This window comes from Lampris incognitus, chromosome 9 (assembly GCF_029633865.1).
Source record: "Lampris incognitus isolate fLamInc1 chromosome 9, fLamInc1.hap2, whole genome shotgun sequence".
Lineage (NCBI taxonomy): Eukaryota > Metazoa > Chordata > Actinopteri > Lampriformes > Lampridae > Lampris > Lampris incognitus.
The window spans coordinates 24,884,969-24,908,079 of NC_079219.1; the positions used below are offsets into that span (position 1 = coordinate 24,884,969).

The following is a 23,111-nucleotide window of genomic DNA, read 5'->3' on the forward strand; positions in this document are numbered from 1 at the left end:
GAACAGAAAAAACTGGATGCTGCCTCGCTATGAATTCCCGGAACTGATTCAATATTTCAAGAGGCATTTATTCATATTGACTGCCATGGTAATTTCATTTTCTCTTGCCTCTGGGTTTGACAGGAGTGTGTGGGGGAGGATGATCATGAAACATGTTTTTTTTTTGTTCCATGGCTCAGCACTGAAGGAACATCCTGTACTTTTCAAATGCTAATATAGTGGAAAGTATCCATTCCTTTCTTTTTTAAACCTTTGCAATCTGTTGAGAGACCCGTCCTCTACCTGTTGAAAAGTATTCTCAGATCTTTTCTGTCCTTATCAGTCCCTCAAAGAACTAGGGCCCTTTTAACCCGGTCGAAATGAACAACCATGTCTTGAAATCTTTAAACTGGCTCCCTGTCAGCAGCAGAACTGAATTTTACCTTTTTTTTCTTTCTTTCTAGTATCAGTTATCCATACCGGCTTCCCACCACAGACACGGCCAGCTGTGTCTGCAGGGACGCCGGACCAAGCCGGAGGTAACACGGGAATTTGAACCGGAGATCCCGTGTTTGTAGGCAACGGAATACACCGCTACACTACCCGGATGCCCGAACCGAATTAAACCTTACGGTTCAGTTTCATTTTTTCTACGCGTTTCTTGTACGTCTCTACACGAAAGTAAACTACAATCCATTCGTGGACTACAAAGTGGTCCTTCTACGATCGTCGCAAATCGACGACATGTTAGTGCCAATAAAATACATAAAACAGTTTAACTGGCTAAAATTAAATAAAAGCAAATTTAATTTTTCTAAATAATATTTAAAAATTAGCGTGTTGTTTACTTAATAATTTTGCTAAACTATTGGACCATTAAACCTTTTTGTTGGTTAATTTTTTTGCAGGCACCATCGCAGTCGTGTCCCCGCTCGTCCTTCCGCCATGGTTTGAATAGACAGTTGTTTTGGTAGGGACGAGTGCTGTTGTCGAAGTTAGATCTTATAACTTCAAGTGTGTAATAGTAAGAACAAATATTTAGCAGTTTAACCATCTGTTATTTTGCTCCATTCGCGTCCTGAATAGATTCGAGGTTTGTCCTAATGTCTCTGCCTCCAGCAAAAGCTTCTGAACTGAAGCAAATCATTCACAACCACTTGAGAAAGGTAAACCAGCAACACCACAGCCGCTGTTTATATTTCCTTTATGTTGCCTTTTTTTAAAATTTAACTAATCCTTTTTGTATTCCTAAATGCAGTTGCTACAGATTCAATATGGTCAGTAGCCATATACATCATCTTCCTTGAGTTTTGTAGCTGGCCGCTCAACAAATCACCTACAGCCAATTAATTTTATATATGAAACTTTTTTTGTGGTTTGGGTAAGGGTAGCCAGAATAAGGGTAGCCTGAATTATCTTAAATATGTCTGGCAAAATAACCTGTCTTAGTAGCCAGCTTTTCGTATGCTTAAATAGTAAACATTACAGAACGAAAGGACTGTTGGGTTCAAAATGTTTCAGATCAGATCAAATTAACCATTAATGTTAAAATGTTACTGTTTAAAGTGAATGCTGTAGTGAGCTTAGTCTGAACTTCAACTCAGCTCAGCGTGGAAAGCATTTAATCAAACAAGTTGGAGTTTAAGTTGGATCTTAACACTTATTCCTTTCTCCTGCCACCACCTCCATACAGTCCAGAACCCCAGGCACAGCTCTATAATATATTACGCAGTGACTCGAGTAGAGCTTCCAAATGACAGCCTAGCTTATTTTCGTCGTGTGATCAGAAGAAGGGCATGAAAACCTTGTCAACGATGCAGTCGAAATACAATTTATGCAAAAGTGTCTTGCTTCGGTTTTTAGATTGATATACACGGGAAAATCCGGGAAGTGCTGGCTGAGACTGTGAGGGATGACTTGGGCCCTGGAAATACAACTTTCTCTGAAGGGGATTTTGTACTTGCTCTGCAACGCAGGGGCATTATAGAGGATGTGATGAAGGACCTACACTCTGCCAAGGTTGCTCACTATTAAACATGTACTTATCAAATTTATAAATTTGCACACCAGTGCAAGCATTAGTTCACTTTAATTGAGTCAGTTGAAAAGAGAAATAGATGGTTGGAAATGCAAGTTCTCTCACCACCATTTTCAAAGCAATTCTTAACCAAATGAATGAACTGAACCATGCCCTGTTTGGTAACACCATTGAATAACTTCTTATTAAATAGCAATATCTATACTTTATTGAGTGTTAGGAGTAAAGGAATGAAGTTTCAGTAAATGCTGTCTTTTCCTGTTGTTACTGAAGCACTTAACTCACCTGCTGACTAATATGTACCTTTTGTAATGCTGATTTGATTTGGTAGGAAATACCTACAGACACAGAAAAAGGATCTCCTTTAAAGCCTGCCACTCACTTTGTTGACCAAGACCTGGCTCAGTTAAAGAAAAGTAAGAAAACAAATTTGAATAATCTCTTCTAACCAAATTGATGGCTCACTACCTCACACCTGCAATGTTCCTATTTGCTTGAAATTATAGAGGATATGTTTCTTTTTCCTCTCAGCTAGCATTGACCCGACACGGCGATACCTTTATCTGCAAGTGCTTGGAGGTAAGGCCTTTCTGGATCACCTCCATGAGCCAGAGCCTCTACCTGGCCAGGTCTGTTCTACCTTTACACTCTACCTACACTTCCGCAACCAGAGGTTCCACTCAAAGCCTGTGCCATGTGCCTGTGAGCCCGATCTGCAGGAGGGCTTCCTCTTGGAAATCCATAGAGGTGGCATGGGTAAATATTTTTAACTGAAGTATTCAGCTGTCTTGAGGGTGCCTTAATACAAAGGCAACGTTTTGAGGCAATGTAGATGAGAAGTTTTGCCATCAGTTGTGGTCACTAGGGATGCATGATATGCTGGTCAGCTTGTTGGTTTCGACAGAGAATTGCTTAAAAGTGTGTTATTGGTATTGGGACAGATATCAAAAGCATGCCTGATACCGATATGTTAATCCATCTATTATGTGCCAATGGTGATGACAGACATTGATTGAGAGACAGGTTGTCTGACAGCCTACAGAAAATGAAGGCCCTTTTTTAATATTTACAAAAAAATGTTTTCGCTTGAGGCAACAGTGTGCTATCATCTCCTTCAGTGAATGCAGATGTTTGATTTGATTTGATTTTGACTTTATTAATCCCTGTGGGGAAAGTACACTGCATTTAACCCATCCTAGGTGGGTGGTAAGATGGTAAAATATTTCTGTCTACATTGTGTTAATTCTTGTTTATTTCACCTTAAAAGTACAACCAGCAATTGATGCACACAGCTGCTGTCCGCCCCACTTCTGCCATTTTTGGATTTCATAAACATTTGGTTAATTACTTGTGAATGAAAAAACTAGCCGACGCTACATCGCTTTCACTTCCTTTTGAGGCTTTCAATTGTCTCCATTTCTTAAACAAATTCTCAGTGTTGTCCTGATGGCGAGATATGTCATGTTTATTGTTGTTGCAGTACTCCACATACCGTATTTCCCAGACTGTAAATCGCTGTTTTTTTTTTTAACTCATCTGGCTAGTCCTGCGACTTATATTCCAAAGCGAAAAAAGTGGCTTTGGAATATAAGTTGCATATTCAATGCAATAAGATGTCTCATATAATTTTGTGGGATGAATACACTTCATAATATAATGCAATAATACTTATAGTTTTACTTATAGTTACAAAGGAGATATTTTTTTCATTACTATAAGTCACTATAAGTACAGCGTCTTTATTATTCTCCCCTCCCATTTGATGATACACATATGACATTTATTAGATTATTTTAATGTTTTTTAATATTTTAACTGCCTGTCCTTCCAACTGTGCCCCAACACCACCCCACTATATAATTCACATAAATTACCTTGTTATATTTTTAATGTACGCCATTTCAACAGTGTCCTGGCCCCTAAATGCTTTTCAAAACAAGCCCCAGTCCCTTAACCCATTGGTTGTAATGTTTTCTACCCCTCCATTGGTTGCTGTGCATCATAAGTACCTACCCCATTGGTTGTTATAGTTTGAATGTTTTCTCCTGTGATTGGTTGCTGTCCAACTGAAATTAGAGGCGTGACGCTGGGCAACATAAACTGTATGCTTCTTTGTTCAACCACATTAGCAGCTGATGAGTGCATGATGCACAAAACAGGCCTGTATTGCAATATATTAAATTTTTTTTTCCTGTATCCATGTTGATGTTGATATATATATATATATATATATATATATCATGCAGTATGTTAAAATATATCAAGTTAATTGTTAATAGTACTATTTTTGATTGGCCGACAGATAAACCAATAGACGAATCTACGTGTTATGTATCTATTTTTGTTTTGTTTTCTTAATCATAGGTGAGGGCTGTAAAATGGCAGATGCTACCACCATGCTGTCTATTTGTGACCCAGTTCACTTGGTGCTGATCAAGACGAACACTTCCGCCGAGACAACTCTAGTCTCCTCCTATTTCCTGGACTGGAGGACCATCCTGAGCTCGCCCAGTGGGAAGACATGCTTTGCTGTTGAGCTGCTTGGAGTTGGTGAGGAAGAATGATTGATTTCTAAGAAAATGGAAGAGTGGTTGTGTTCAAACCAAAGTGTAATTTTAAGTTTCCCTAAGCTAACCAAACCTTAATGTGATTGGTAATGAAAATTGTAAATGAAAACCATTACATAAAATTGCTTGTAAAACCCTTAAAGCCACTGGCTGCCCATTATGATGGTGTCATCTAATAAGAGCTTCTACATATAGGATCAGTAAACAGCCTAATGTGACCAGCCTATTCCAATCTCTGTGTTTAAGGTTCAACTGTGATTCACTTCTATTGTTTGATAGCCATCAAGCAGGACATCACCCAAGTAATTCTTTGCAGGAAAATACAGTATAAATTTATTTATTCACACATCCATACTCTTAATTGATTAGCAAAATTAATTCTGAAACACCATTTCATGAATTGCACATTGGATCAAAATCATTTATCTTCTAAATTTATTTCTGATTTTTCCCTTTTTCTCCCAATTTAGTGGCCAATTGCTCCCTATTCTAATTCAAACACCCACTCTTGTACTGTATGCGTTCGCCAACTGCATCTCTCCGGCCGGCAGTCTCGAAGGAGACGCCTCGCCACTTTCGTGACAAGGCCGAACCACTGCTTTTTCCGACACACACAGAGACGCATTCATGTGACGAACACAAGCCGACTCCGCCCCCCTCCCGAAGACAGCGTTGCCAATTATTGCTGCTTCATCGAATCCGGCCATAGTCGGATCTGATGAGACCAGGGCGCGAACCCCGGTCCCCAGTGGGAAACTGCATCGACACAAAGCAGATGCTTAGACCGCTACACCACCGCGGACCCGCTAAAATCATTTATGTTGTTAAAATCTGCAGTGACATCTCTAAATGTGGTAATACATTGAATCCTTTGATGCTTCGCTTAAAATTATCAAAATGTTTTTTTCCCCTAATTTCAAAGCCAGCAGTTAGACTGTTAAAGACCCAGTCTAGAGGCAACATGATAATCCAACTATCTGAATGGTTTATGGGAATTTGGAGTGTATGTTAATGTATTGACAATTAAAACTTAAGCTTTCAGATTTTCTAAAACATGGTGTAGTCAAAATCTCAGATGTCTTAGAAATGAGTAATAGCTGGAATGTTTTACATCTCAAAATGTGCAATAAATCATTGGTTTGTTCTACCTGTCATAGTTCTGCCCAGCTCTTATCCCTCTGTGCTCTGTTGTCTGCCAGTTGCTAGTTACTTGTAGACTATGAGCAAGTTGTTTACAGTATGCAGTTGACTAACACAACTCGCTCAGACATGGTTGTTTTCTGTCATTGTGCAATACCTGAATGTCGGTAGGGGTTTGGTTATTACCGCAGCTTGCCTATACCTGAAAGAATGTACTGTTCTCGGGTTTTTCCCAGTCATCATAATGTCCCAGATTCAGTAAACGCTGGTATCATTAGCGCCTTATACTCAGGTACAACAACACAAACTGTGGAGTGTGGACATCCAGCAGTGGCACAAAAGGAAATGGTAGTTATATTCTATATCTATATCTATATATATATATTAAAAAAAATAGGGCACAAAAGGAAATGGTAGTTATATTCTATATCTCTCCATATTACTCCTGGCAGGGAAACACTAGTTGCAGTGAAGGGGCAGATGAGCATGGAGAGTGATTAATGTCATCAAGCAGCGACAAGATTTGTTGTGAAGGAGTCACATTCCTTCTCATTCGATTACCGAAAGTCTTCATTTAGAGTGGCAAACTATATTTTTTGACATCCTGCTATTTACAGGATATTTATTGATCACCTGCTATGATTGAAGTTAGAATCAGAATTCTAGACAGTGTCTACATACAGTACTTAGGTGGTGTTATTTTAGTGTAAGATTGTAGGGAGATGACAAAGGATCCAAACCCGGAACACTATTTTAAGATGACAGCTTTTGCTTTTACGATAAGAAATAAGAACCAGATTTGAGAATCAGAATCAATTAAAACCAAATGATGCCAAACACTATATCAATAGTGAGTTTACACAAATTTCTCAAAGGGGAACATTTATAGAGTTGCTAAGTATCTTTCAGTGTAAATCCCCGAAATAATTTGTTTGAGGCTGACCCCTTGGCAGTCTCTAAAGAGAAATTACATTCTGACTTTCCCCCACATAAGTGGAGAATCCTATGGGAATTCTCAAGCAAAGGTCTGTTGTGAGAAATATAATAAAAGTGCCCATTCTCCTTGAGGGAACAGTTAAATGTTAAATGTGGAGAAATTGTTGCAAAAAAACAATTTCTCTACAGCATGCCCTATTGATTTGTTGCACATTTGAGGTGTTTTATTCTTTTTTAATGCATTAAGATCACTGGAATGTCACAATTTGTAGCATATGTAGCTAATTGGTAAGTAATTACAGGAAAAATAAGAGGTGAGAAACGTGTTGTTCGCTAGTCTGTTCACAGCTCTCTGTGACACATCACCTTTTGTGAAACCACTTTTGTGTGTGTGTGTGTGTGTGTGTGTGTGTGTGTGTGTGTGTGTGTGTAATCACCAGGAAGTGAGTGTAAAATACCAGCTGGAGTTCTGAATATCCATCTGGAGCTGTACCCTCCTCTGACTGAGACTCTGAATCCTGATGTCGTTACTACACAGGTTCGGATACTGGAGCCTTTCTTGAAGTCTGTTTGTATGTTAAGCTTTTTGTCTTCTCAGTTATTTGTTTCCTGAATAATTTTCTTATTTATTTATGTTTTTTTAGGCTTATTTATATGCTGTTATATAAATTCCTACTATTTAAATTCCCATAACATTCTTGACATTAAAGCTTCTCAAACCACAACATTTTTTGAATTGTTAGTGCTTATGAGTTTTATAGTTCAGTTAATTGGTAATTCATTCACAAAATTCAGTGGTTCAGTCCATGCTACTGTCGAAAATCAGTTCACTCGTCCAAAACTCATCGTTTTCAATGAGTGATTTGAACGATAATGGCAGTTCAGTAAATATCCTTTAATTAGCTTTACTTTTTATTGATGTTAATAAAGTAGATGCTGTATGTTTAAATTTTAGGTAGGTAAATGTCAAAGGGGAGTCCACTCTAAACGTTGTGGGTTTAACTCACCTCTGTGATTGCTCATAGCGACATACTTGCAGAGCTTCTTCTGCTTCAGCACATGAACGAGACTCCGTGTAAACACAGTTCATCCCAGGTCACAGCCATAAGGATAGTTACATCATCACTGGTAATTTGTCATTGCACATTTCCCGTCCAGCAATCACTGGAACGCCAGAAAACAGCAGAGAAGGAAAGACTTTTTCTGGTTTATGCCAAACAGTGGTGGAGGGAGTTCCTGGAGATCCACCCATCGCACCAATCCAAACTGGTCAAGATCTTTGCACAGGTCAGCTTGTGCTTACATTCTCTAGGGCTTTGTGTATGCTGTAGAAACAAATTAATAAATAAAAAATGATTTACAGCATACCTTTGCTTAACCTTTTAGCGTGAGGTTTTTTTTAAACCCTATTTTAACCAGACAGTTTCAGAACATTTTGCATGAATTTTTAGGCTTTAACACAAAACAATTTCTTTTAAATATCCTTATGATTTTCAGGTTTTGCCCAAAACAAAATGTATTCTTTTGCTACTACTCGTGGCACTGAATCACTAAAGCAGGATGTGGCTTATTGAATTTGTGGTTTGGAACAAAGGTTGTGGTTCCCTTCTCAAATTTGTAATCAGTTTAGGGATTTAAACTAGTGCTTTTGCTTTGACATCTTTTGACCTGTATTTCTTTCCACTTTGTTCCCACTACATCATGTCTGGGTTTTTATCTGTGCACTCTGCAGGATGAGAATGGTGTCAACAGGCCAGTGTGCTCCTATGTGCATGTTCTCCGTGCAGGTCGGCTCCTGGAGAGCCCCCGGCAGGCAGCCCGCTTCGTCAGCCTGCTTGCCCATGAAAGGGCCCCTGTGGTCGGAGGAGGGGGCAAGCAGGAGCAGTGGTGCACCCTCCTATCTTTCTTATGTAGGGGCAAGGTAAGGAGATCTTCTTGGCAAAGGAAAGAGTTGGACAACTAAAGCAACATATAATAGTACACCCTCCTGGGTTTCCTCTCTTAAAGGAATGTAAATACATGTTTGTCTTATAGATAGCTGTACTACAGTTACAAATACATTTTTAAAGGGGTAGTAAACCTTTTTACATCTTTTGAGCTGAAAACATGTTGGTATGGGCCCAAGATAGTAGAACTGATTGCCGTCATGGTAAATTGAAAAAAAAAAAAAACGAGACGCATTGAGGGAGAAAATCTTTACTTTTTCTTATGTGGGTAAATGCATGTTACCATCAACCAACTCTGAATTGTCTGCTTTATATGGGGCTTTTTAAAGATGCTGAAATCCATGTTAGTTGTGTAAAGCTGTTGCAAGGTGATCTACTACATCAGTGGTTCTCAACTTTTTCGAGTCACGATCCCCCAGAACAATCAGGTTGGTGTTCATGCCCCCCCCACCCCCAATAGCACTGGGACATTTAACTCACAACATCCTGATGCGAACACATTGATTGTTCATAAACTGTCTGCCCAAGACTGTTCAGGGATTACAGTAATATAACACATGAAAGCTGGAAAACTCACACAGGAAGACCATTGCTTTGCTCACAGACAGGCTTTAATTAGTGTTTTTAGATTTATTGAAATAACGGCACCTCAAGTGCACACACTTTGACTCTCACAAACACACTCAATAAAATCTAAGGCAATAAAATCTCTTAAGACAAATCATATCACTGGTACAGATGAGGTAATGTAAAAACCATTCCCCAGTCTGAAATATGTTATTTTGTTACCACGGCGCCGCAGAACTGCCACCATGGCTTTGCGTCGCAAATTGTGGTCACTCATGCGTGAGTGCATACTACTAAATGTTAGACTTTGATATTTTAACTATTTACATTAACGTTCTGAACTGCACCTGCTATTAGTCCGCTGTTATCTTCACGCTTTCCTTTGACTTTCTCGACGACCGTTCCTCCACACACATTAGCCACCAAGACCGCTGGATCTCAGGGTCATCTTAAGTAGCTGATCCTTAAAATGTATCCCTATTATTTGCACAGAAGCTGTTATTGCTGATGTATGTCTTCAGGTGACTCATATGACAGTACATTGAATGCGTTTTTAAATGTGACACTGATTTTGTTCGATTTCTGTAACATTCAATGCCTGCAATGTTTTTTCCTGCTGATCCTGAAAGAGGTCTTGAAGTGTACTGAGGGCCAGCACAGAGCGCACCGCTTTATATGCTGTGACAGCACAGCAATTAAAGATACAGTACACCTATCTATCTATCTATCTATCTATCTATCTATCTATCTATCTATCTATCTATCTATCTATCTATCTATCTATCTATCTATCTATCTATCTATCTATCTATCTATCTATCTATCTATCTATCTATCTATCTATCTATCTATCTATCTATTTATACATTTTCTCCCAATTGTACTTGGCCAATTACCCGACTCTTCTGAGCTGTCCTGGTTGCTGCTCCACCCCTTTTGCCAAGCTGGGGAGGGTTGCAGACTACCACATGCCTCCTCCGATACACGTGGAGTCGCTAGCCGCTTCTTTTCACCTGACAGTGAGGAGTTTCACCAGGGGGATGTAGCACATGGGAGGATCACGCTATTCCCCCCCAGTTCCCCCTCCCTCCTGAACGGGCGCACTTACCGACCAGAGGAGGCGCTAGTGCAGCGACCAGGACACATAGCCACATCAAATTTCCCACCTGCAGACACGGCCAATTGTGTCTGTAGGGACCCCCGACCAAGCCGGAGGTAACACGGGAATTCGAACTGGCGAGTGTTGGTAGGCAATGGAATAGGCCGCCACGCTACCCAGATGCTCAGTACACCTATTTTTGCATCGGGGTGTCATGGGTCTGGATGTTTTCGTGCTTGTTTTCTCCACAATTATCTGGTGTCCCCTGGAAATGATCTCGCAATCCCCTTGGGGGTCCCAACCCCCAGGTTTAGAACCGATGTATTACAGCACTGCCACCATCAGTCTAACCCACATCACCATCACTGTCCTTTTTACCTACGTCCCCTTTTTTTAATCCTTTTTCAAAAAGTGAGTAGGTGGGGACAGGCTAAAAATGAGTGCTCGCTTACTCTTAAAGCTATTTGCTAATTAACAAGTAAATAAACACACACACACACACACAGAGGAGGTTCCTGTGCCTCCTGGAAAACTGGAAATTTATGAATTAGTTTTCCAGTTATGGAAAACACCTGGGAAATGATCAAATTGATCAAATGTAATGTTGAACTTGCACACTAGTGCTTGAACTTTGGGGGGTTTGTTCAATGATCAGTTAAAGGTTATACAGTCCTTTTAGAGACTTTTAATACTGAATAATACGACCTTGTTTGAGCAATGGTTGTCATGTACATCGTAACAAAAGTCACGTAAAAGTATTTCTTAACAAGTGGGGGTCCCCTCATATAGTGACAAGGTACGGGATAGTGACAAGGAGGGATACTCTTGGAGTAATATCAAAGTCGCCAGATTAATTTAATACAACAGCTCTTTTGAAGCCCAGCACTCAGTCGCTTCTATTCATTTTTTTCTCTCATGCTTGTTGAAATGCAGATATACAGTATACATACATACATACATACATACATACATACATACATACATACATACATACATACATACATACATACATACATACATACATACATACATACATACATACATACATACATACATACATATATATATGTAAAGACAGAGTTGTTAATTTGAAATAGGTGTTCTTTTAGCCCAGATGAACCGTTCCTAATTCTGCCTGCCTCCAAACAAATGTCTAAACTACCCCAATCATAGGTTCTCTTTTTAGGTGTAAGATATTCTCTTTCAACAGGACATCACTTAAATTTCTATTATGAAGTGAGCTGTTTCAGTGAGTATTAGTAGTTACTGCATTACTTGACTCACTTTATCATTCATTAAAGTCAAACTCCGTGTGACCTACTTGCTGTTATAGTTATTGGGCACGGTGGCCCAGTGGTTAGCACTGTTGTCTCACAGCAAGAAGGTCCTGGGTTCAAACCCCAGGCCGTCCCAGGTCCTTTCTGTATGGAGTTTGTGGTGGGTTTTCTCCAGGTGCTCCGGTTTCCTCCCACCATCAAAAAGACATGCATGTAAGGGTTAATACTCCTGTCTGTGCCCCTGAGCAAGGCAATGGAAAGAAGAACTGGAGTTTGTCCCCTGGGCGCTGCAGCTGCCCACTGCTCCTATACAATAGGATGTGTAAATGCAGAGAACAAATTCATTGTGAGAATGCACTGTCAAATAAAGTGGCTTTCTTTCCTGTTGTTGTAGTTACTTTTCCAATATTATATTTTAATCTATTTCTTATCTCAATGCTGAGCACTGTCACCACTAGTAATACTACCATTTCAGTGAAAATGGTAACAATAAGTAGTGGTAGTACTGTAACTGATTCTACCTTGAACAGAGATGGATCAGACTTGTCACTTGGGAATCTCTCAGGCCACCACAGTGTTAACACTCCTGTTCCTGCTCTTTTCTGCATGGCTGGCAGACAGACACAACAGAACTCTCACAAAGTGGTCCTTGTCAGCTGTGATTTATGAGTTTCATTCCAGGAAAAATTAATTTAGCCTCGTCCGTCCCCAGCCTGCTCCGATACTACCGTCTACATTAGCACTTCTGGGAAACATCGATCATACTGACTTCCCGATATCCCGAGCAGGCAAACGGCAGCAGCAGAAACCCCCAGCTTAAACAAGGTCTCTTTACTGGAAGAGTTGTACTGCTGAAATGGGACTTGTTTACTGTCGTGGGCAATTTTTGGCAACAAAGCCTTCCCAGCTGACTTTTCTTGTGAGTTCAACACATTTCAGGAAGGCTAACAGTACAGTGTGAAGAGCTTTTAGTATTTCTTGTCAAATGGAGCAGTTTAGAGCAGAATTTTATCTTATGCATATGAATTATTAAAGAAAATTGTGGCTTGGAGAACAATGGAGATGGTGTAAAAAAAAGGGATCAGTACTCATATAGGAAAAATGATTCTTAAAATCCTTGGGTTTTCTAGGTGTGTGAATGTCCATTCATTCTCTGGAGTAACTATTAGACTGTTATATTATTTTACATAATTTTCCTCGTGCCAGAGAAAATGTGCGAGAACTGAAAGAAGAGAAGAGTCAGACTGTGTGTGTGTGTGTGTGTGTGTGTGTGTGTGTGTGTGTGTGTGTGTGTGTGTGTGTGTGTGTGTGCATGCGCATGCGCATGCTTTTTCTAGGGGGACTGTGAGGACCACGCCACCTTGCTGTGCAGCCTCTTGCTGGGGTTTGGCCTGGATGCCTATGTCTGTGTGGGCACCAAGGTCAAGAGCAGACCACACGCCTGGGTCATGACCAGGGGAACAGATGGGAGTATCACCTTCTGGGAGAGCCTAAGTTCACGTCGGTGAGATTTTAGAATCCCTTTTTTTTTTGTTATGCAGTACTTTGTAGAAATATATGTAACCCATGCTGGATACAACGTTTGGCATTGCGAAGAGCCAGCAATTACATGAAGAAACTCTAGCTCCAGATTTTCTGGAAGGAAGATGTGAGATTGTGGTGTATATTAGTCCATTATTTCGGCAATAAATCTGGTGTGCCTTCAGGGATTTTTTTCCAGTAGTTCTTACAACCAATAAATTATCCAAAAATAGAATTGCCATACTATGTTTTTGACATACTCTGATTACACGGTGTGATTTAATCCTAGCAATTTCAAAAACAAGGTCCTTTTACTCTTGTTTTTCATCTTATAAATACTGAAAGCTTCAACATCACAATTTGTGATAACATTTGGATTAATGGGGAAAGACTTTTGTCTTGGCGGGACACGGGTGTGAATTTTTGCATTTTTTTGCTTTTTACATCCCTCAGTCACAAGACATCACAGTCACAGTTTTCGTATCTTGTATATTGTACTGATTGTAAAGCCCCATGGCACTACCTTGTGATTTTGGGCTATACAAATACATTTGACTTGACTTTGGCTGGGTTCAATTGGGTCAGAGTTGAAATTGTCCTGCCCCGGCCTGGTTGGGCTAGATCTAAGCTCACGTTTAGAAAGGTTGGGTCGATTTTGTTCACATACGAAAACCTGTACCAAAATTATTTAGATGGATGGCTTAAAACTTATATGCATTAAAGCTAGATATACTCTAAGATTAATTTAGTCTAGACCTGCAGAAATGCTATCAAAATCACTGTAATATTATTTTACATGATTTTCCTTGTGCCAGAGAAAATGTGTGGGAACTGAAAGGAGAGAAGAGTCAGATTGAAACCATCACTTAACCCCTCTGACATCAAAAACTACAGACCAGTTTCCCTTCTACCCTTTCTATCCAAAACTTTTGAACGTGCTGTCTTTAACCAACTTTCTTTGTACCTCCACCAGAACAACCTCCTGGACCCCAACCAGCCTGGGTTCAGGGTGGGTCACTCGACAGAGACGGCCCTCCTTGCAGTGACAGAATCGCTGCACTCTGCGAGAGCAAACTCTCTCTCCTCTGTCCTGATACTCCTGGACGTGTCAGCTGCGTTCGACACAGTGAACCACCAGATCCTCCTCTCTACCCTCGAGGGGCTGGGTGTCACAGGCTCTGCACTCTCAATGTTTGCATCCTACCTGACGGGTCGCTCCTACCAGGTGACATGGAGAGGATCTGTGTCGGAGCCTCGCAGACTGACTACAGGCGTTCCACAGGGTTCAGTTCTGGGTCCTCTCCTTTTCTCCCTGTACACGACATCCCTGGGTTCTGTTATTCACTCGCATGACTTCTCTTCCATTGTTATGCCGATGACACCCAGCTGATCTTGTCCTTTCCTCCCTCTGACACACAAGTAAAGACACGCATTGCTGCATGCTTGACTGACATCTCAGAGTGGATTGCGACACACCACCTATAGCTCAATCTGGACAAGACAGAGCTGATGTTCCTCCCGGGGAACGGTTGCCCGCACCGAGACCTGGCCATCACCATTGCCAACACCGTGGTGACGCCAACTCGGACTGCGAGGAATCTGGGTGTGATCCTGGATGACCAACTGTTGTTTGCTGCAAAAGTTGCATCAGTTGCTCGCTCCTGCAGATTTCTCCTCTATAACATCAGGAGGATTCGCCCATTCCTCACCGAAGAGACGGCACAGGTGCTCATCCAGGCTCTGGTCATCTCCCGGCTGGACTACGGCAACTCCCTCCTTGCTGGCGCCCCGGCGTCGGCCATCAGACCTCTGGAGCTTGTTCAGAAAGCTGCAGCTCGGCTGGTGTTCAACGCCCTAAGTTCTCCCACACAACTCCCCTTCTGATGTCGCCACACTGGCTCCCAGTTGTGGCTCGTATCCAGTTTAAGATTCTGGTGCTAGCCTACAGGGCAGTGAAAGGAACAGCTCCTTCCTATCTCCAGGCCATGGTCAAGCCCTACACCCCTGCCTGACCACTTCGCTCTGTTGCCTCGGGACGCCTGGTGCCCGGTCACTCAGAGGCCCCTGCTGCCGATCGACCCAGTTACGGCTGTTTTCTGTCCTGGCCCCACAGTGGTGGAATGAACTCCCCACTGATGTCAGGACAGCGGAGTCGCTGCCCATCTTTCAGCGCAGGTTGAAAACTCACCTCTTCAAGAACTACTACCCTGTTACTTGTTCTTAGCACTTATTGTATTCACTCATTTAAAAAAAAATCTCTTTCTTGCGCTTTTACTGGTTTTGGTCTTAGATGCTTGTTTAGATGCATTTATGACCTCTGATGACTAGTAGTTCTCCTGATTTCCTACGTTAAGTGCACTTATTGTAAGTCGCTTTGGATAAAAGCGTCGGCTAAATGACTGTAATGTAATGTAAAAATGTGGCAGCATGGCTCAGGAGGAAGAGCGGGTCGTCCAGTAATCGCAAGGTCGCTGGTTTGATCCCCAGCTCCTCTAGAGAGCATGACGAAGTGTCCTTGAGCAAGACACTGAACCCCTATCACTGAACCCCTAACTGCTGCTGATGAGCAGGTTGACACCTTCCATGGCAACCTCCACCGTCAGTGTATGAATGTGTGTGTGAATGGATGAATGTGAGGCATACACTGTAAAACACTTTGAGTGGTCGGTAGACTAGAAAAGCAGTATATAAATGCAGTCCAGTCCACAGTACACCCAATTTTCCCCTGTATTCTGTATAAAATTATCACTGAAAGAATCCACAAGGTTTTATTACATGTTCAATTTCAGTTGTTCTTACCTCAGAAAACGGTGACCTGAACTGCATGTAAACAGGATGTTGTCTGAAGGAAAGGATACCACCCATGTTATTTTTTTTCCAGGTAGCATGTTCTGGCTTTTGAGTTCGCAGCAGTGGAACAAGTTACCTGTGTGACAAAATGCCCCAATCCTCCGTACTTGTTTTTAATAATTGCCGTTGTTATGAAAGCATATGAACCATGATAACATCTAGTATTTCTTTAACAGTATCCCTATGTGAGGTTTTAGATTATGCTGCGGCTTTCGCCCTGTTTTAATCCTTTCAGTCAGAGCCGGCCCTGGCAGTGTTGGAGCGCTAGGCGAGATTTTAGATTGCCCTCCCCATATGTGCCCAGCCCTAAACAGTAACACACCATTTCATTTTCTAACCGAACACTTTAATGCAGGAAGTAAAACAATATCAAAAAGCAGGGTCACTGATACTGGGGGAACACCGGATCAGTTGTCCTGGATCAAGGGAGGGCCCAGCGCCGATGGCTGCTGATGCTCTCGGAGTGCACGATGACAGATGCTGTTAGTAGCACCGCCGGAGCAGGCGGACCCACGCAAGCCTGGTCGCGGTCCAGACTAGAAAAGAGGTTTACATTTACACCGCCATGATTGGGCTGTTTAAGGTCCCAATATGTATTTTTTTTCCATGTAAATTGGATATATAGTATGTTCAGATTATTAAATAATGAGTTTATCAATTTTCCATGGACAACTTCAAAGCATTAAAGTTGGGATTTGGGATTGATAGCATGTCTCTGAGATGACTGAATTTTGGTGGTGGGGCTACCCTTTTAATTAGCCTGTATTTGGATTAAATACTGGGGAGGAGAGCTCTTTTGCCGTATGCAAATGGAACGGGTGTTGTGTATGCATTATGGCCGGTCAGTGACCTGTGTGCAGTTTTGGGGATCATCTTGTCCTGGGAATGAGCAAGACACACAGCGGACCTGTCAATAAGCCCAGTAAACGTAAAGTACAATATATGATAAATAATATATTAGTTTTAAATAATAAATACTTAAAGAAACTTTTGAGAACTGTTAACAAGAATGCAACAAAATGCAAATGGGGGAAAAATTCAATGGTAGGCTTGCTTTTAAAATCTTAACACACCTTGACTTCTTTGTGGCAAAAGTCATCAATGACAGCATCAAATGAGATTTTCTGTAAAACATCAAGGTCGATGCTGATCCCTGAGAGTCTACTGAGATGCTCTTGGGCCATGGTAGACCTCAAGTATGTCTTACTCAGCTTGAGCTTTGAAAAACTCTGCAGCTGCCATGGTCACAGGAATAGACACAGATATCCTGAGTGCCGCCCACATGTATCATGTCACGATAGCAGGCAGTGTTTATTCCATCATGTTGTAGGCTTGTGACTGACAGTTCAGGAGGTGCAATATGTTTATTATTGTATTTAAAAGGCTGTTTTTATTGATAATGTTACTGTAACTATGATTAATAGAATTATGTTACTCTGTTGTCACCACGAGAGGGCACACTTCCGAGAAAAAAAACTTGCACTCCCCTGACATTTTGCGCCTTAGGCAGCCTATTCCACGGGCCGCCCCTGCGTTCAATAAGCTGTATTTTGACAGGGTGACATCAGTCAGTGAATGCATTTCAACTTATCAATTCTTCACTATTTGGAGATATTTTGTTTAGCTGTAGAGTTGTTTTAATGTTCATTATCTGTCAGGCTTTTACAATTTAGAGTTCACAGCAGACCTTAAATGGCTTGTCCCCCCCCCCCCCCCCATGTCTCTAGGTACCTGCACCGGCCCATAGACCCAGATGACCCTCCCCTGGCACCCCAACCCAAGCCTTCCTCTCCTTACCTCACCGTGGGTTGTGTCTTTAACCACCAGACCTTCTTGGCCAATTGTCAGCCCTCCGATGCTGTGGAGCTCTGTGTCTTTGACCTCCAGGTAGGCGAAGCGTGGCTCTTACTGTTTTGCCTGCCACTGACTAGGTGGACAACTGCACATCAATGAGCTTCCATCCTGATCAATTTTATTTGAATTTGTTGTAGTGCAGAAACAGAGCAGCATGATCTAAATGGTTTAAACAACACTGGCCTTGTCAGTGGCGCCGACAGCTGTAATCCTGTATGCACCGTGCGTACATTTTTTTATGATTTTGTTTGATTGTTTTTGCCACTCACGCCGTTTGAGGCAAATACATTTGAAGGCCGATGATTGGTGTTAACGTCACTGGCTAATAGCGCATGGTGCGTACAGATCGCACCGTGCGTACAGGATTATGGCTGCCGGCGCCACTGGCCCTTGCTGCCTTTAATTGACCCTTAGCAAGGCCAGATGAAATGTCAGTCCAATTGAGTAAGTGCAATTACATCGTTTATCAGGATGTTTAGGCACCCTAGCACAATCAAGCTTCATTGATAGCCAGGTAAGTTTGCACCTTCATGGCAGGGTACTTGCAAACCTAAAACAATGAAATATCTATACAGTGGATATAAAAAGTCTATCGACACCCCTGTTAAAATGGCAGGTTTTTTTGTGAGGTAAAAAAAAAAAACGAAATCAAGATAAATTATGTCAGAACTTTTTCCACCTGTAATGTGGAATTGCAGCCTATAAAGTTCAAGTGAAAAGCAAACTGAAACCTTTTAGGGGGAAAAAAAAAGTAAAAATACAATACAACTTACAATATCTTGGTTGCGTAAGTGTGCACATCCTTTTATAATTGAGGATGTAGCTGTGTTCAGAATTAACAAGTCATGTTCAAACTCATGTTTAATAGTAGTTAGTATACACCTGCCATGGTTTTCACTTGAATTTTACAGGTTGCAATTTCACATTAAGCATGGATAAGGTTCTGACATGATTTTTCAGGGTTTAATTTTAGCATAAAAAAACTGCCATTTTAACAGGGTTGTGTAGACGTTTTATATCCACTGTATATAAGATGACAAGTAAATTAGGCAGTAAAGAGGGAAGCAAGTAGCTATGTCTAACCAAAATGAAAGGTGTGATTTTTTTTTCAAGTACTGGTTAAGAGAGTTAGCGCATTGGATGAATTTGTTTCCTGGTCTATACCTTCAGAACCAGTCTCACTGGAAGGCAATGAGCGAGGAGGCCCTGCGGTCAGTATGTGCCCTAGGCTCCACCACCTCTCTGCCCCCTCTGCCTCCACTCTGTGCCCCCACTCTGGAGCCTGCAGCTGCCAGCAACCAGCTGGAGCTGGAAATGCGCTACCTGGTGTCTGAACACAGGAAGGTAAAACAGATTTTTTTTTAACTTTAAAATATATTTCACTATCCTGTTGATTGCATTGAAAACATAACCAATTGATACACTGCATCCCAAGAAGGCCGTGGTGGTAATACACACTTCGTTGAAATGGAATTGTTATAAACTGATTCAGTCTGTTGTAAACGCAGCATGGGGAGGTAAAACTGCTGAAATTTTTTTTCTAAGTGTCAAGCTATAGCAGATGATGGGACCAAAAGGTTAAACACTATCTTTCTAATAGGTATATGGATCCCCCTCTTCACCATAACAGGTTTCACAACTGCTAATCCTTTCTGAAGTTTTGGAGGCAAGATTTTGAGTAGAAGCTGTTTTTCAGCTTAGGTTCAGAATTTTAACCTTTGACACATGGTGTCCTGCTTTATTCAAATAACTTCTGGCAATGTTGGTCCACTAGAACTCAGCCTGGAACAGACCTCGAGGCCTCATTTGTAGTTGTAGAAATGCTAATCTACTATTTTGGGCGCTATGATTACTAATCCCAGGACCTGGAGCTGACGACAGTGTGGGATGACCACCTGTCCTACCTGTTGTCCTCTGCTTTGTCAGCCTACGAGCTGGAGCGCTGCACCGGCGTCTCCTGTGGCAACGAGGAGTTCCAGGATGCTGTGAGGAGAGCGGTGCCAGACGGACACACCTTCAAAGGTTTCCCCATCCACTTTCTGCACCGCAACGCCCGTAGAGCCTTTGCCACCTGCTTCAGGTGAGTCGACACGGAGGGAATGCACAGCCTGAAGTGAATTTTCTTCTCTTTTTTTTTTTGTCCCAGGGGGCATCCTGCAACAGGTTGAATCTGGTTTGTAAACAATGGATCTTTGGGATTTGGAGTGACACCAATGCAACTACGAGGATCACATCACCAAATCTTTGACACTTATTCTGTATTTTCACCAATGCAACTACAAGGATCACATCACCAAATCTTTGACACTTATTTTGTATTTTCCTACATTCTGTATGTGTATAAGTTCATCATAGTATAGACTCAGTATGATGATGGGCCTTCTTTTTGTTTTTGTTTTTTGTGCAGGTCTCCATTCTGTGAGGAGATAGTGTGCTGTCGTGGCGATCATGTGAGGCTAGCAGTCCGTGTCCGGGTGTTTGTCTATCCTGAGAATGCTTGCGCAGTCTGGATCATGTTCGCCTGCAAGTACCGCTCAGTTCTCTGATCAGTGGACAAACGGTCCTGTTACCCCATGGTGCTGTATCAAAAACTTAAGGCTCATGGCACATGTGCCACCATAAGGCATACTTTACATTCTGTGACCTCAAAGGGTCTAGAGCCCAAATGAGCCAGGCCTGTTTCCTGTGGAGCCATATATAAGAAGAAGGTCATGTGTCATTAAAAGTCTTGAACTCAGGATTGGACTAACTAGCAAACTTGGGTCTCAACGCAAGAAAATTTTATTCTATAACAGTGAGCCATTTAATGCAGTTTTATGAATGAGGTGCTTACATACTATAGTAATAGCAAATAGACATAATTTTAACTGTCATTCCCAACTGGATGTTCTGCCCTTTTTTTGAAGGTGTGAACATTCGTTGTGTGTACAGAGATTTATCTGTTTACACTCTGAGATATACTTATATATTTATTTTTTTAATAAATGGAAGAACTGAAGAATTTGACTGACATTTTTAAGTAAGATGTGATTTATTCGCATGCAAAAATGCTAACTGATTTCCGGTAAATTTTTTTTTTAGCCATCTAGTTGTGATTTGCTAGTTACAATTTATTGCTAGTTAAAATTTATCACAAGTTAGAATCTGGCTTATAGCAATGAGCAAGAGAGCCATTTTGCATATTCAGTTGTAATGCATTTGCACAACACTAGATGGCAGCTTAAGCTAAATATTGGCATATTGGATACAGCTGAGAGCTCTGTTCCATGCAGGTAATTTCTTAATTTAGGCCTCTATGCATGAGGATTAAACTCTTAACTGATCTGTGAACACTAGTCAGGTAATCTAAGACTATGCCTGTTTATCTGCTTTAGCTGCTTTCAAATCAAAGCTCTACCCCTAGTTGTGCAAAGGCGTCGGATGTTCTGTTAATCATCAAAGGCAAAAATGGCCTCTGTTAACATAAAACAAAATGGGTTGCATTATGTGACCACACTTAAGGAGAGCTACAAAATGATATTTGGGCCAAAAGTCCATTTTTTATTTGTTGGTCAAGCTCTCGCCTCTATCCATAATCCTAAAGAAATTTCTCATCTTCAATTCAAGAGGACAAGTCACAATAAAGCCATTTACTGCAGCTTCGCTTCAGAGCCACTGAAGCCCCAGTGGTGATTGTTAACTTCTAAATTTAGATTGACGGATGCTGAAATTGCGAGGGAGAGGGGAACTGACGCCAGCCGAGCTGAGCTAGTGTTGAGGATAAAGTCAACTCGGAAAGTTTTGCCGCTGATTGAAGCGCTCCATCAGTTGACACAAAGAGGGCAGTTAGCTGTTGTTTCACTCCTTTGTTCTCCTCTCCTTGGCACATAGAGTGCAGTGCTGTTTGGAGTGCTGGGGAATCATTGACACATCAGCCAAACTTTGACGAGAAGCCGGTGAGGATGGCCAATTAATTAAATTTTTCCAGGAGCTAATTTGCAATTCTGCGTTTGCCCCGAAGTTGTTGAACATGAGGATCAGAGGGGAGGCTGAGATAGAGAGAGGGAGCTAATGAATAATTCTCCCCTTATTCTGAAAGGCTTGCTCTCTCTCCCTCTCTCTTCTGCCTTGCACATGCACACACCTCTGCTTCTACTCATTACTGTATGCCACAGGAAGAATGTACAGCAGAGGATGCATTTGAAGCGGGGGATTCAGGTATATTTTTCAGCTCATATTAAACGGCACTGCTCAGGTGTAATTGACTAATAGGTCCTGTGGGACAGGTGTTGCTGTATTAAACAGGAAAAGGAAGAGGATGCTGACGCCTGGCAAGGGAAGAGTAACAAAACCATCACTCACACCTTTCTTCTGCCTCAGTCTCTCCACCATGCCGCTGACACGTAGTGCCTCCGTGTAGGTGTGAGTCGGAGGTTGAAAATCTCTGCAAAACAACTCGCGGTGTTTGTGAGTCCCATTGTGTTATGGGAGTTAAACTTTTCTTGCAAAACCAAATGATTTACGACTTTTTTGCTGTTGCGAAAAAACTTGCGTTAACAGTTAGTCACAAAAATGTGCTAATATTTTTGAGCAGTTAGCTACTTTTATGCTGTGACAATGGATATCAGCTTGCGGCATGTCAACATGATTTAAATTCAATCTGAATTATTATCTATACACCTGCTATCAACCCCTTCTTGTGAGATGCTCTTGCTCCAGAATGAGTCTTAGACAATTCAGTTGCAATTCACGTGTAAAAACACAATAATTGGGGTATTAGTTGTTGTAAGGGTGTTGATTGGGTAGTGTTTATTTTAACTTGCAGCTACACACACACACACACACACACACACATATATATATATATATATACACTACCGTTCAAAAGTTTGGGATCACCCAAAGAATTTCGTGTTTTCCATGAAAAGTCACACTTATTCACCACCATATGTTGTGAAATGAATAGAAAATAGAGTCAAGACATTGACAAGGTTAGAAATAATGATTTGTATTTGAAATAAGATTTTTTTTACATCAAACTTTGCTTTCGTCAAAGAATCCTCCATTTGCAGCAATTACAGCATTGCAGACCTTTGGCATTCTAGCTGTTAATTTGTTGAGGTTACCTGGAGAAATTGCACCCCACGCTTCCAGAAGCAGCTCCCACAAGTTGGATTGGTTGGATGGGCACTTCTTTGAGCAGATTGAGTTTCTGGAGCATCACATTTGTGGGGTCAATTAAACGCTCAAAATGGCCAGAAAAAGAGAACTTTCATCTGAAACTCGACAGTCTATTCTTGTTCTTAGAAATGAAGGCTATTCCATGCGAGAAATTGCTAAGAAATTGAAGATTTCCTA

At 41.3% G+C, this 23,111-nt stretch overlaps 1 protein-coding gene across 1 annotated transcript; it reads left to right on the plus strand.

The window, feature by feature from the left end:
- Positions 1-1,017: 1,017 nt before the first annotated feature.
- cep76 (centrosomal protein 76) lies at positions 1,018-20,755 on the plus strand. Its single transcript, XM_056286683.1, has 13 exons — positions 1,018-1,145; positions 1,843-1,998; positions 2,349-2,433; positions 2,549-2,773; positions 4,382-4,567; positions 7,101-7,198; positions 7,819-7,947; positions 8,393-8,581; positions 12,887-13,053; positions 17,648-17,807; positions 18,945-19,118; positions 19,637-19,854; positions 20,182-20,755. Exons 1-13 carry the CDS (start codon positions 1,083-1,085, stop codon positions 20,318-20,320), a joined length of 1,989 nt encoding a protein of 662 aa, XP_056142658.1. The 5' UTR covers positions 1,018-1,082; the 3' UTR covers positions 20,321-20,755.
- The last annotated feature ends 2,356 nt before the right edge of the window (positions 20,756-23,111 follow it).